Raw genomic sequence first — 15,026 nt, 5'->3', positions numbered from 1 at the left:
AACTCATTTTTTTTAGACTTTTTGTTTTTCAGTTTTTCAGCATTTTGTTGTGAAGCCCTTTGTGATGTTTTTCTTGAAATGTGTTATACAAATAAAACTTTCTTACTTACAGTTTATTAATTATACCTGAACAACAAGTTAAATAAATAAAAAAAATTCAACATCTAAATGCCGATAATTAAATTTGATTCCCAGATAAACAGCTTGTTGAGGAGTCACTGTTGTGGTTTGTGAACTCCTCACATTCCTGAGGGCAGAGAGCCTCCTCCCCACTTCACGCTTCAGCCGACTGCATGAAAGAGCTATCCTATACACCACACAGCTGTTCACAGAGCCAGGAGGGGTCAAGCAGAGCAGAGCATGCAAGTCTTTGCTGTGGGAAAACATGCATGACTATCAATAGCAACAGACAGTGGTCTAATAGGAAATCATGAAATTTTAGCTGATATGGATCTTAAAGTAAATAAACTTGTGCTTAATAACCTGCTTCCCTCTGTAGGAGCTCGGCTCACATTTCAGCAATGTGTAGAAAAGGGATTAAAGCTATCATACCTTTGATTGTGTGACAGAAATGGGTTTCACTAACCTGATTTGTTAGATCCCTCCTTTCTAAATAAAAGCCTCTGTAGCTGGTGAAATGTGCATTTTATTTCTTTTATTTGAGATTAATTACATTTTTATTATTAAAAAGGCCAATATCAGACATTTCCAGGTTTGGTACTTTGATGGAGGTTATGAGAGAGTTCAGAAAGAGCATGCTGGGCTAAAGTTTGTTCAGCTGGATCAGTGTCTGCTGACTAGAAGTGTTCAGTGCCCTACAAATTTCCCCCATGACCGAAAGTGATTTAGTATCTGCTATTCCATTTTCACTCAGCCAACCTCTGCTTTTTTTCTCCACTAGTGTCATTAACCCCCACCCCCCACTAGGAAAACAGTATCCAGAGTGGCTATCTTGTTTTATACTGAGTAATAACTGAGTCAGCACTGGAACAGCCAAGGTGCACGGCACAGCAATCAGCTCACAGGCAAAGCCAAGCATTAATGACTAGTTTCTTCTTTGCATTCCTGTCCAAGTTTTCACTCACCGCCTCTTTCAGTCAGCCACCACACTCCCTCCCTCTCTGTGTATCACACTCCACCTCACTCTGCCATTCCCCCGCTGTGCACTTCTCAAACAAATTACTCTCTATCGCTATCTCTGCAAGCGTGCCCTGTGGAGTCAGTTGTGTCCGTGTGTGGAAAAGTTGGAGCCGTGCCGTTTTAAAATGAGGAAAGAGAGCAGGTGGATTCGGTGGATCAAGTGGATTGTGATTGTGACAGTTTTGTTCGTGCTGGGCTTCTGCATAGGTAAGCTCGTAAAGCCAACCCTAGCTTTATCTGTATACTGATTGATATTGCCTGCGTGCTTTTCTGTTCCTTTTTAATGAAGTCTCTAATGCTATTGGGGGAACAACAGCATAGCTGTCCTGGTATTAATGAAGAAACCAGAGAGAGTTAATTAAATGACTTAAATAAATACACTGCTTAAGGAGATAAAGCTTTTTTTTGTTTTGTTTTTGTGAATTTGTCTAAAATGATTAATGTGAACTGTTAAAGTACTTAGTGCCCTTCGTGATGGCACAGTTTGAAGAGCTTGAGTGTCACCATACTGACAGATTTCACGTCTTTGTGCTCACAGCAGGTTAACACTCACTCCATAAACCCAACGAACCTTACAATATAACATTGGCAACCTTTTGTCAAGCACCAATACAACCAGTATAGTCCATCTATAGCCTTCTATTTCCTCTTTAAACTAACAATTTTAAACACATAACAGTGTGTGTGGTAACAATTAGCTTCTTAAGAGAAGTGATGCCGTTACAACTCACTCAATGCTTGTTTGTGCTCTATTTGTCTATGTGTAGGCTGGTTTGCAAAGCCTTCAAACACACAAAACCACACGGATTCCAGCCATTACCTGAAGGATTTTTTGGAGGAAATGAAGGCAGATAAGATCAGAGAACATCTCAGGTAAAAAGTGATCACCAGTATACTAAATCTGTTGTGTAAATCTGTTTTGCAGTGGTCTCTGTTGACTTTTTGACCCCCTCTGCTCCAATGTTTGTAGTCACACAGCAGTGCTAGTCATGGCGCTGACATCCCACTGACTCACCCAAATCTAACATGGTGTGCCAGGTGGTTTGTTGAGACCTCTGAGGACTCCAGCAAAGTGTACTGAAATCATGCTGGATACTAAATACTTAGTTTTTTATTGTGAAGTCTAGTTTTGATCCAAAGAACCTGAAGGTGAACTATAGCAACATGAACTGTTTCAGTTGAGTGAAAACATCTGGGCATGTGCATCATGTTGCGTTCAAGTGAAATCATGTATCAGCCTTGAATGCATGTAATAATTTTCTTTACATTTATTTTTTATGTATTCAGTTCAAGGTGCTATTCTTCACATAACAGTGCCACTGTAACCATCAGCATCCTCTCCACAGGAAATTTACACAACTCCCTCACCTGGCAGGCACAGAGCAGAACCTGAAGTATGCGGAGCAGATCATGAAAGAGTGGCAGATGTTTGGAATAGACTCAGTGGAGATGGTGCCATATGATGTCCTCTTGTCCTATCCCAATGAGTCACAACCAAATTACATCTCAATTGTTGATCACCTTGGCAATGAGGTACAGTGTGCTGGAAAAATGTGTACTGAAAGTGCATGTTGATGCAACATTGATTCAAAAAGACAGCATGCAAATTGTTGTGCAACCTTTCTATATGATGCATACCTCCCCAAACCTCTACTTGTGTCTGGTGCAATATTTCTGTTTTTATAGCATTAGGATGGAAGTCATAGTCATTTCATTTCATAGTCTGTAAAACAACCATTTTCATGTCTTGTGTTCAGATAGTGGAACCACTTTGGATTCATTTGTACTTCACACAGTGGGACACATTTAGTGACACTAATCCATTTCACCACCTCAAGAATAAAAAGCCTCTTGTGATTTTCCCATGCATTTGAACGTTCAGACCTCTTACTACTTCTCACTGTATCTGGAGAGGTAACAAAGTTGCTGACTGCATGTAGAAAAGACACACAGTAACATATTACTTCAACCCCCCTCTCCTCTCCTCCCCCACCCTTCTGATAGTCTTCACCACAGAAATGCAAGACTTACTTGTTTGAGTCCAAGGTCCTTTTAAGGTCTCGGTGTGCGATAAACCTCTGTGAGTGTCTGATAATGATACAACACAGAAAAACAGTATTGGTGCACTGTTGTATATCAGCTGGTTTGGATGCATTAAGGAGTTTAAAAGCAATCAGAGCAGCTAAATGTCTGAAGCCTGGAAATTATTTCAGGAAGTCAGATTGAGCTTGTACGACAGAGGTGCTTCACACCATAACAAGCAGGAGTCGTGTGGTCCTGTGCTCTATATACATAAGGACCCAAAAGCGTCCAGTTTATACTGTCATCCTTTATTTTCTGCTGTTGGTGTATTTGCTTATGGTTTACATCAAAGGGAGGCTTCTGCTTCTGTGTTGGTTAACTCTGCTCTTTTTTAGATGCTTTGCAATCTAGTCCAGACAACCATTGTCGTGTGTTTTTACTTTTTGACAAGATCAAAGCTGAGTTCACAGCTGACCAGCTTCTGATGGAAGCGAGGAAAGAGTTTCCTCAGCTGTTCTAATCCAGTTTAGTTCATCCTCGTCTGTCTTTACTCTCTCAGGTTTTTAACACTTCCTTGGCTGAGCCGGTTCCACAGGGTTATGAAGATATTTCCAACATCGTACCTCCATACAGTGCTTTTTCTGCCAAAGGACAGCCTGAGGTAAACAAACATGTGTACACACGAACAATTATAATATTAAAACAGGCACCCGAGGCCTTTGCTTCTCCTTTGTTTCTCTTCAGGGGGACCTGGTGTATGTCAACTATGGTCGCACAGAAGACTTTTCTCAGTTACAAAGGGAGATGGGCATCAATGTGACAGGGAAGATTGTCATTGTCAGATATGGAAAAATATTCAGAGGCAATAAGGTAAGAAAAGTGTTTTCCTGGTAAATTTCAAAATATGCCAAAAATGTTTAAATTTTCATTCATCTTTAATCGATTAATGCATTCTGTCAGCGTCACATCAGTCATCTGATTATGTGATGACTGGTTGAGAAGAAACATGACACTTTTTCTTCAAAATAACCCACAGCTCCCTCTCTGCCTCTCACCCTGTCTGTCTGCCAGGTGAAGAACGCCGTGTTAGCCGGAGCAAAAGGGATCATTATGTTCTCAGACCCAGCAGATTACTGGGCTGATGGAATCCAGGTGGGAATTTTAAAAAGCCACGATGCAGTGACAATATCTACAAACAACTGCAATTAATTTGTGATTAACCTTTTCTTGAAATCACAGTCTGACCACTGGCACGTCAGGACAAAAATGTAAGAATTAGCATTTTAGAATTTGTTTACTTGCAGCCCTACCCCGACGGCTGGAACCTACCTGGCAGAGGAGTTCAGAGAGGAAATGTTCTCAACCTGAATGGAGCAGGAGACCCGCTCACACCAGGGTACCCTGCTAAAGGTGGGCGCTGCCATGCGCTAGAGTCTGTACTCTCATCATGAGCATGGATGTCATAGTAATTTGGGGCTTTTAATGATTTCTTTGAAGCACCTTTAATGACTTTAAAGAAGAAGAATTAGGTATACAAGTTTTAAGTGATCTTGAATTTTTCTCTAATTCACACAGTTACTCAAACTTTCACGTACAGGGTCAGAAGTATTTAATATATTAACTGTTGCGTAAGTTGGACCCTAACTAGAAACTTTTGGTAGCCATCAACAAGTTTCTGCCATATTTATGACTGGATAATTGACCACTCTCTTATCAGAACTGATCAAGTTCAGTTAAATTTGTTGTTTTTCTTGTATGGGCTATGCTTAAAGGCAGAGTCTGTGCCAAGAAATCAACCAATATCGAGCCAGAATTACACCAGAAAGTTGTTGATGGCCACCAAACGCATCTGGTTGAGGAACAACTTGCTAAGAAACATTTAACCAAATATTAGTGGGGATGTACAGTATATATACTTTTGACCCTATGTGTATAATTTGAGTTTATGATTAGATTAGATTAGAAAAATCCAAGATATTTTAAAACTTGTGCACATAGTTCTTTTTTGTTAACAGTTCAAAGAAATCATTCAAAGCCCCAAATTACCATAATATTTATGCCCATGAAGACTATAAGTAAACTTCTGACCACTATTCTACATAGAGTTTACCTAACAACATAGTTTCCTCTCCTGCAGAATACACCTACAGATTCAGCCCAGAGGATGGAGTAGGACTTCCCAAAATCCCTGTGCATCCAATTGGCTTCCACGACGCTTTTCGTCTTCTGAAGTATGAATTTTTTTTTTTCCATTTCAAACACTTGGTAATAATGACCAATTTATTAGAGCATTGTTTTCACTTTCACTTCCATCTGGAGTTTAAGGTAACAAATGATACATTTCACTGGAGGCCCCTGGATGACATTGCTAGTGAATTTGTAAATAATTTTTCATGTTACAGTAACATGGGAGGAGAGATTCCACCCAACAATTGGAAGGGAGCTCTGAACGTCTCCTATAGGATTGGTCCAGGCTTTACAGATGAATTTAAGAGCCAGTAAGTTCTTGTCTAAAGCTTAAATCCTTCACATTTTCATACTAAACCCCTTTCCTCTCCCGCTGGCTGTTCTTCCTCTGCCACTTCAGTCCAGTCTCCAGTCTGTTTTTAGTGTTTGTCTCTTCTTTTTGTTGCTCTTGTTCACATTCTGTGACCCAGTGGCATCAAGCCAACTGAAATACAATGGAGGCCTTTGTACCGCCTGTGTGTGAGAGACATAACTAAATGCACACAACAAATCAAATCAGCTGTTCCTAGCAGACCAAAATTTTGAGCTGCAGTTTAAAGTTGTTCTGAGGCCATTCATTATAAAACAAACTTAAATAATAGCATTTTGTGTGTTGAAACTTATACCCCAGGCATGATCCCCAGGTTTTTGCACCAGTAATTTCCTGTTAAATTATTTTGGTCTGTTTGTGTCTTAATACCTTTGCATGTATCACTCATTCCTCAATCTGCCTCTCTCAGGAAGGTGCGTATGAACATCCACACTAACAACCAGGTAACCAGAATCTACAACGTCATTGGAAAGATTAGAGGAGCTCAGGAGCCAGGTACCAGAAACCCTTCATTCTGCATCACACAATTAGCATTGACGTGCAGACCGCAGCGTGGATACACAAACAAATTCGATGTCTGCATACAGTACGATATATAGGAATGAAAATACAGCTTGACTTTTGCTTGTCTGTTCAGAGACATTAAAACAGTGACTTAGTGTCTTTTTTATTTAACATCTCTTGCTACATGTGCTGTTGGTGGGTTTGTGTAGACAGGTATGTGATTCTCGGAGGGCACCGCGATGCCTGGGTGTTTGGAGGAATCGATCCCATGTCTGGCGCAGCAGTGGTCCATGAAACTGTCAGGAGTGCTGGCAGGCTGCTAAGTACAGGTATGACTTTCCCAGTGAGTGAATGAAATAATTACTGTATTAATACTCAGGATTCATTGACATCTGTTTGTGTGTGTAGGCTGGAGGCCAAGGAGGACTATAATATTTGCCAGCTGGGATGCAGAGGAGTTTGGACTGCTGGGATCTACAGAATGGGCAGAGGTACCGTATATGCAAATGTACACACACTATATTTAAAACACACAGAATTATCTCACTTCACCCTTCTCGTCAGGATAATGCCAGGCTTCTGCAGGAGAGAGCTGTGGCCTACATCAATGCAGACTCTGCAATAGAGGGTGAGAATGCTTTTCTGTTGAAAAAATGACTTAGTGCCAGGTTGTTTCTGGTTTTATTTGTATGTGTAAATGTCTTTTTAAACTTCAGGTATGTACACTCTGAGGGTTGACTGCACTCCATCACTGCATACTTTGGTGTATGACATCACGAAGCAGGTGGACAGATTTAAACTACCACAGATCTGAGTATATGATGCTTGTCCAAGCATCTTCTTCTGTCGACCCTGAGGTCATCTGTTTTCATGTTTTGGAGCAGATACCCAGTCCAGAAGAAGGAGAAGAGGGAGTATCTCTGTATAAGAGCTGGCATAAGAGGGACAACTGGACAAATGACCGTGATGCACCCAGGTAGAAAGCTACAAAGTTAGACAAAATAGGATAATAAGCATTATTATTAATAAGCAACAGTAAAAAATGTTGCCATTTGGGCACATTGTGTAAGACGCACTAACCGGCCAGAACAGGTATAGCAAATAAATGCATTTAGGCATGTAGACAACCTTCCAAAGCTTAAGTAACTTTGAATGTGGTGTGTTTGTTGGTGTCAGATGGGCTGGTCTGAGTATTTCAGAAACTGCTGATATACTGGGATTTTCCCACACAACCATCTCTAGGGTTTACAGAGGATGGTCCCAAAAAGAGAAAATATGTACTGGGCAGCAGTTCTCTGGGAGAAAGTGCCTTGTTGATTGCAGGGATCAGAGGCGAATGACTGCTTCCAGCTGACAGGAAGGCTACAGTTACTCAGAGCACCATTTTTTACAACCAAGGTATGCACAAGATTCACAATAAATGAATTCTTAATAAAGAAGATGGTCTACGGCAGCAGAAGACCACACCAGATGTGAGTCATGTTAGCTAACAACATGGGGTCACCAAAACTGGACAGTAGAAGATTGGAAGAATGTTTGCTGGTCAGATGAGTCTAAATTTAGCTGTTTGGATGGATGGTAGGGTCAGAAGTTGGTATTAAAAACATGAAATCATGGCTTGATTTGGCCTTTTGTGAACATTTCAGGCTGGTGATGATGTAATTATGTGGGGGACATTATTTTTCGCTTTGGGCTCTTCAGTACCAACAGAGCATCGTTTAAACACCACAGTCTACCTGAGTATTGTTTCTGATCATGCTAATAAAAAAAGGGATTCTGACGGTTGATTCCAGAAAGATAACACTCCATGTTAGAAAGCAACTTTTTCTGAAGACAGAAGGTCAAACTGAGTACTTTGCAAAGTGTACCTTATAAAATGTCCAACGAGTGCATATGCATTCTACTTAAAAGCCGTATCTATTCAGTCTAGTCTTTTAGTGTTTGTAAGTTAGCTTTAACCTCCTAGGACCACATATGTGGACATCACATTTTTGGTTGTCTAGACCAAAATACTAAATTTTGCAGTACAAGGGCCTGATATCCATTTACGAGGACATTATACTGCTTCTGTTTTATCAAAATTTAAAACAAATATCCTCATTTGTGGCTCTCATTTTTCTTAGAAACAAAAATCAGGTTAAAAAAATCTGCTGATTCTTTGTTTTTACATACATTGGGTCCCAATATGCCCAAATTAAAAAAAAAAAATGCATGCCATGGAAGAGTTTGGGTCTTAGGAGGTTAAGTTAAATTTTGAATATGAGGCGTCTCACTCATTTTTCATTTATATGGCTCAATCCTGGTGTTTCGTAGGATCAGTAAACTTGGGTCAGGCAGTGATTTCGAGGCCTATTTTATCCGTCTGGGAATTGCTTCAGGCAGAGCTCGATACACCAAGAACACGGTGAGACATGCTGCACTCCCACATTTATCCATATAGTTATTTGTTTTTACCACAATTAAGGTACACTCAAAAAAATAACTCTTTAAATGAACATAAAAAAATCATGGAAAGAATTTCCACGTGATTAAATTGCTTTATTTTAGCATTATGCAATTCTGTTACTCCAACTTAATGCACTCAAGTTGGATCAACTTAATTAAAGATTGATGAATCAACGTATTTACTGCATTTTGATCCAATATATTTTAATAGTGTTGCTCCAACTTAAAGAGTTTTGTTCCAACTCAATTCAGTAGGTTTTCTCCAACTAATTTACTAAATTTGGTCCCAGCTTAAGTTAATTGAGTTGAACCAACTCATACAAATTAAGTTATTCCAACACAAGTCTTTAATGCTAATAGAAAGCAATTTAATCACGTGGAAATTCTTTCCATGATTATTTTAAGTTAATTTAAAGAGTAATTTTTTGGAGCATTTAACAAAGTCTAGAGTCTGGTTAACATACATTTCACTATTACATCTAAAAGGTAAAAAAAAATTTGTCATACACATCTTTTTGTTTTCTCCAATTTATTGAATTTATAGCAAATTTCACATAATGTATAAAGAATACATGAAATGCAAGTACAAGTTACATAACAGAAAAAAAGTAGTGGACAAAGTGGAAAGTTAACCTGTTAAAACAATTTTTTAACAACAATGAATGGCTGAAGCAGGTGATTTTTCGATGACCAATACAACTACTTTGAAGGTCAACAGATGCACTTTCAAAAAAGAAAATATCTGCAATTATTTTAGGTTCATGGTCCAGATACATGGTGTAGCTGTTGTAATGGGAACATTTCTCAACGAGAAAATAGTGTTTTGAGAACCTGTACTTTGTGTGCTGTTGGATAGTTCGTGTGCATCTAATTCCATAAGAATCTTCTGCAGGACCTCAAAGGTGTACCTGAGTTCCAGAGGGTAGCTCAGGTTCAGTGAATAGACCAGACCAAGCAACATTGTCACTGCAAAAACTACATTGCCCAACTCACCCATCACTTCCACCCCCTCTAGAACAATCACAACATCCTGAGGGTCATCGCCAGGCTCCGCACCCTCTGACCGAATGACACAGATTCCAAAGACTGTCTCTGCTATGGCAGTGGCGATGCTTTTTATCAACTTCCTGTGACAATAAAACAAACAAAAAAAAGATAATGATTTCTCACTAATGTCCATTGCAAACAGTTTTAAAAGTAAATATCTGTTTTACATTAATGTAAAATACCTAAAAGCTTTATTCATTCAAGCCTTATAATAATGTAAATGTAATCAAAAATGACTGCCCGATATTTTTCCTGACTCATGAGAAGTTCATTCAATACCTCAACAATGTCCTGTCTTTCAAAATCTTGTGATAGGGGTGACTGTGGCACAGGAGGTAGAGCAAGTTGTCTACTGGTTTAATCCCTGGCTTCTCTAATCTGATACTAAAACTATCAATGGGTAACATACTGAACCCCAAGTTGCTCCTGATACATCCATTGAAGTGTAAATGTTACATAAAAATCTTGTATGAATGTGTGTATGAATGAGGTTATTATAATGATATTATAATAATGATAGTATAAAACACTCAAGAATGGTGTGTGTAGTATCCAGTGAGAAACTTAAAGCTCTTACTTTTCCTATTTTAAAAGGTATTTTTTACAGCCACCGGTAATTTATAGGAAAACCCCATCCCCTGAAACTTTTTGTATGTAGTTCAAGCTTATCTTTGATCATCTCCTTAGTTGAGGATACAGGCAAGTTAACATACCAGGTAATTCTTCACCAGCTTCTCAGGATCTTCATTCAGGTACACGCAAAGACCTTTGGCGATGTATTCTCTTCTGATTTCAACAGCATCAGTCTTTATACACAGAGGGGGAAAAAAACAAATCCATCTCAACGACCTAGCAGTGGGATTAAAGAACTTTTAGTTGAATTACCAGGAATTTGTGAGAAATACAGAGGCTATTGTTTTACGGTCTTAATCTTTTCAAACAGTATTTATGCATTTTAGACAAGTCTGTCATTTTAATATTGTTTTGTAATTTGTGTATTAATTTAATCATGCCATACCCCCAATTCAAGAAAGTTTAGATGATGTGTACATAAAATCAGAATGCAATGTTTTCTTGGTCTCAAAACTATATGTCACCTACAAATGAATATATTACATTTTTGACATGGGAATGTGATAATTTTTAAGAAAAATATTAGCTCACCATGAATTTGATGAACTGGCCTGCCAGCTCTCCAGACCTTTCACCACCTGATAAGATTAAACATTTATTATCTTTACAGGAGGGAACTGCAAGTCAACAAGTTTATTAAGTAGAAAAATATTAAATTTCAAAAAAATTAAAAAACAGGAAAACATATCTGTTCATGTTTTGTCTTTCCTCCTCAGTGTACTAAAAACACATAAATTGTTAAATAAACCACTGTCCATCAGTTGCAACTTACAAACTTACAAATTTCAACAACCCACACGTAAAATGTAAATTTATCACAACAGTCTCTGTGGTAGAGCCAAACTAGCTTATGTGCAGAGGTTAAGTTATAAACAATATCTATATTTGGAGTAGCTAAGTCTTTCATATTAGGCTATCATGCTAGCATGACATTGTGCTATATTCTTGCACTAACGTGTTAGCTAGCTAGAATGGCATAAACAAACAGATTTTTTTTTAAAAAACAAAAAAACAAATGTGAATAAATAGAACTGAAAAGAATCGACAAACTAATGATACCTTTGTGCAAAAAGTATTTTCATCAAGATGGATGAAGATAGATTCACTCTTACCTTTCCAAGATGACCGTGAAGCAAACCATGTGCTTTCCTGCCTCTTGTTGTTTAGAATCTCACGTGATCTTGTGATATCGCGAGTCTTTAAGGCAGCTAACCACTCTTGTTAGATTTTATCATGTCATATCAACAAGAATAAATTTAAGAGGCGCTAAGTTGGTAAATTTCTTGTAGATCTTATATGATTTTATTACGTTCACCTTAGAAACATAAATTCATTGTGTTCAAATTACATGTTAGAGTGTTGTAAATGCAATAACCACCAAATTTCACTTTTTTGAGTGTATATGGCTATGTGCTTTTGCTGTATTCATAGTGTAAGCGTTTGTATATCCAGAGTTCTTTATATTTGCATTTTTATTTTCTACTACAATGTAAATCTACTGTGTTTTATTCAAGATCGATGTTATTGAAAGTTTGGCTTTACCAAAGGGTGGAGTATCTTAGTGAGAATAAGAGGTGACTGAAGGGTCTTTATTGTAGAGGTTAAGTAACTGTGAGCAAGCATGGACTCATGGTGAAGTATTTTATGTGTCTATTCAGAAAACAGAGCGCTACAGTAGCTATCCAGTCTATCACAGTGTGTATGAAACCTTCGAGATCGTGGAGAAGTTCTACGACCCCTCGTTTAAGAGGCTTCAGGCGGTGGCCCAGGTGAGAGGTGCACTCATCTTCCTGTTGGCTGACTCCCAGCTGCTCCCTCTGGATGTTAATGAGTATGCAGATTCACTGAGGAAATATGCACAGAGCATAGCACAGCTGGCCCAGAAGAACTTAGTGGAAATGGAGACGTATAAGGTGTCATTTGGTGAGTTATGGTCACTGTTAATACAATAATGTCATGACCCAAAGATTGCAGAAGTGCTGTCACAGTATATGTGGTGCACACTTTTTAATTGTATCTATTTTCTCTAGATTCCCTCTTTTCTGCAGTCGAGAACTTCACTGTTGCAGCCAGGGATTTCCACAAGCGCCTTCAGACTCTCAACAAAGCGGAGTACGAATTGTGTTTAACGTGTTAAAAATTTCAGGCGTCTTAATCAAAAGCTTCACTATACTTTTCTGCATGTTTCTACTGTATACAGTCCTTGAAATGTGTCTTGAGACTTGACATGTAGTGAAATTCAGATGGAGGTGTAATAGTATTTTTTTGTATGTGCAGTCCTCTTCAGCTACGAATCATGAATGATCAGCTTATGTACTTGGAGAGAGCCTTTATAGACCCTCTGGGCTTACCTGGCAGACCTTTCTACAGGTTAGTTTCTCACAAACACACAAAAAACATTTTTCTATTTTTTTGCATTGTTTTACAGCTACACCTCAGTATACTGCCCATTAGTTAGCAGCATGGACTGAGTTAGCATTATTATGAGCAGTAAGATTGATCTAGATTAATTCATTTTTTTTAAATTTCACAAATTTTGCAAAACATGTCTGTAGCATTGTATTATTCTTTGAGAATACCTGGGCAGGTGGAGGCAATGCTCTGGGGAGGAGAGGAATGATGGGGAAGATTTAAGCATGTAGTGAAAGAGGACATGCAGTGAGGTGGTGTGACAGATGAGGATACTAGAGATGGAGGCAGAAGGAGGCAGATGATCTGCTGTTGTCACCCCTAAAGGGAGCAGCCAAAAGAAGATTTCTTAAAACTAATACATCACAAAGCAGTAGTCTATGCAGTAGCAACGTTTTTAAATTGCAGCTTCTCAAGATTGAGCAGCCTTGTTAGTGTTGTCACCACCTTACTGTGGCTGCTTAGAACAGAATGATTTATTTCTTTGGTTTACATTTACAAGGCATAACATGTGAAACTACGAAGCATTAAATTGAGAAAACAGCTATTATGAGAAAAGTGTAACAGTCATTGCATCTCATTGGGCTTTCTGGGATGTCCACTTCACCCTCTATTTCTGTGAATTTAAACATAGTGCAGCTCAGCTCTATGGTTTACCGATCCAGTCTCAAAGTACACTTTGGGATGGGCTCCTATGTCATATGAGTCTCCAATAAAACACTTGTGCTACTGGGTACCTCACAAGACAGATAATCTTTAAAACTGCTTCGTCTGTGGTCCTTGTCACTGAATATATTCTGTATCTATGCTGTACATTAGAAAATTTCACTCTTTTCTAAATGTGATATTTTAAACCCAAGACTAGCCAAGTTTACCTTGGTTTAGTCATCCTATGTGTGCATTTAACAGTAAAAAGAAAATGCTAAATGGCACAAATACTGTGTAGTAGTTTCTAGATTTTTTAGAAGTATTTATAAATTCTGTCATGTGATGTTTTCATGCAGACAGCTGTCACTCTTTTTATAAACATTCATAATTATATTTTAATAATTACACGATAACTACAGTGTCCTTCACTCTTGGCTCCTGAAACAAATTTTAAATATTATTTTGATCCTTTTAAACTGTATGCATGACTGCTTCTCAGATTTATACATTTGAAAACACAGCTGACTGTGAGAGGCAGTAGATGTCAAGACTCTTGTCCTCTTTACTTGTTCCCACTCTTGAACTTCTTTTTTTCAAAAATAGCACACATGTATTTCTCTTGAAATACCAGTGAGTGCATTCCCCTAACGATACACTTCCATTTAATTCATCTGTTCTATTTTCAGGCATGTGATTTTTGCTCCCAGCAGCCACAATAAATATGCAGGGGAGTCTTTCCCTGGGATCTATGATGCTTTATTTGACATTCAGAACTCAGCTGACCCAGCAAAGGCCTGGGAGGAAGTCAAGCGTCAGATCAGCATAGCAGCTTTCACTGTCCACGCTGCTGCCATGACCCTCACACCGCCTGCATGAAGACAATATAAAAATGTGTAATTAATTTGACAATTATAAGATCTCCAGTTCAACACACATGGGAATCCATGTTTATCTGGATGTTTTCCAGAACACCTAGACCTGCAGAACAATGTGAAATGCTTCATCAAAGCTTGAGAAATCTTTGTACTTTTTCAGGTTTCTGTTTTATGATGTGGCTCCACAAATAAATCTGTTTTTTTAATGTTTTGTAATAATATTTGTGATTACAAGTCCACTCAACTCTTCACATGTGGGCACAAAGATCACTGATTTTAGTTATGCACGCAGATTTTTTTGACAAATTTACTCAAATGAAAGGTACACAGCAAAGTTTATTGCATGATAAAATGATCTCATGTTGTGGAAACACTGTCAAACATTTATCCTATGTTTAAAACGCTGAGCTGTCAAAGTTATGACATACAAGGGATGACATTACGAGGCAATGAAGCCCAGACATTCGAACAGTTGTAAAAAAAAAAAAAAAGCTTAAGTGACAATCAGGAAAAGTTACAGTGTAAAGGCAAAAATATGACAATAATTTCACAAATAATAATATAAAATATAATCCATACAGTTAGGGTGAATAAATCTGATACTGTGTTAACTGGAAACAACATTGGTGTTCTTACACTCATAAATATCTTTTGTGACTTCTTTGTGTGATTTTTGTATAAGGACACCTAAAGAGAATGCACAGAAATAACACATGAATTCCATATTGTGGAGGCTGACAACAACA

General features: G+C 38.2%; 1 protein-coding gene and 1 long non-coding RNA gene across 2 annotated transcripts; one reads left to right on the top strand and one right to left on the bottom strand.

The window, feature by feature from the left end:
• The first annotated feature begins 1,095 nt into the window (after positions 1-1,095).
• Positions 1,096-14,486, top strand: naalad2 (N-acetylated alpha-linked acidic dipeptidase 2). Its single transcript, XM_076892387.1, has 20 exons — positions 1,096-1,347; positions 1,908-2,013; positions 2,487-2,673; positions 3,722-3,823; positions 3,907-4,032; positions 4,234-4,314; positions 4,467-4,572; positions 5,300-5,393; positions 5,565-5,660; positions 6,129-6,214; positions 6,433-6,552; positions 6,632-6,714; positions 6,788-6,851; positions 6,940-7,007; positions 7,108-7,199; positions 8,537-8,627; positions 12,007-12,271; positions 12,379-12,460; positions 12,626-12,718; positions 14,092-14,486. The coding sequence occupies exons 1-20, from the start codon at positions 1,266-1,268 to the stop codon at positions 14,279-14,281; spliced, it is 2,214 nt and encodes a 737-aa protein (XP_076748502.1). The 5' UTR covers positions 1,096-1,265; the 3' UTR covers positions 14,282-14,486.
• Positions 9,276-11,594, bottom strand: LOC143422049 (uncharacterized). The gene is made up of 4 exons (XR_013101671.1): positions 11,461-11,594; positions 10,880-10,926; positions 10,429-10,521; positions 9,276-9,795 (listed from the first exon to the last, which is right to left on the bottom strand). It is a non-coding gene; the product is annotated as an uncharacterized LOC143422049 (long non-coding RNA).
• Positions 14,487-15,026: the final 540 nt, after the last annotated feature.

Source organism: Maylandia zebra, linkage group LG14, assembly GCF_041146795.1.
Source record: "Maylandia zebra isolate NMK-2024a linkage group LG14, Mzebra_GT3a, whole genome shotgun sequence".
NCBI lineage: Eukaryota > Metazoa > Chordata > Actinopteri > Cichliformes > Cichlidae > Maylandia > Maylandia zebra.
This window is presented reverse-complemented; position numbering and strand designations above follow the sequence as displayed.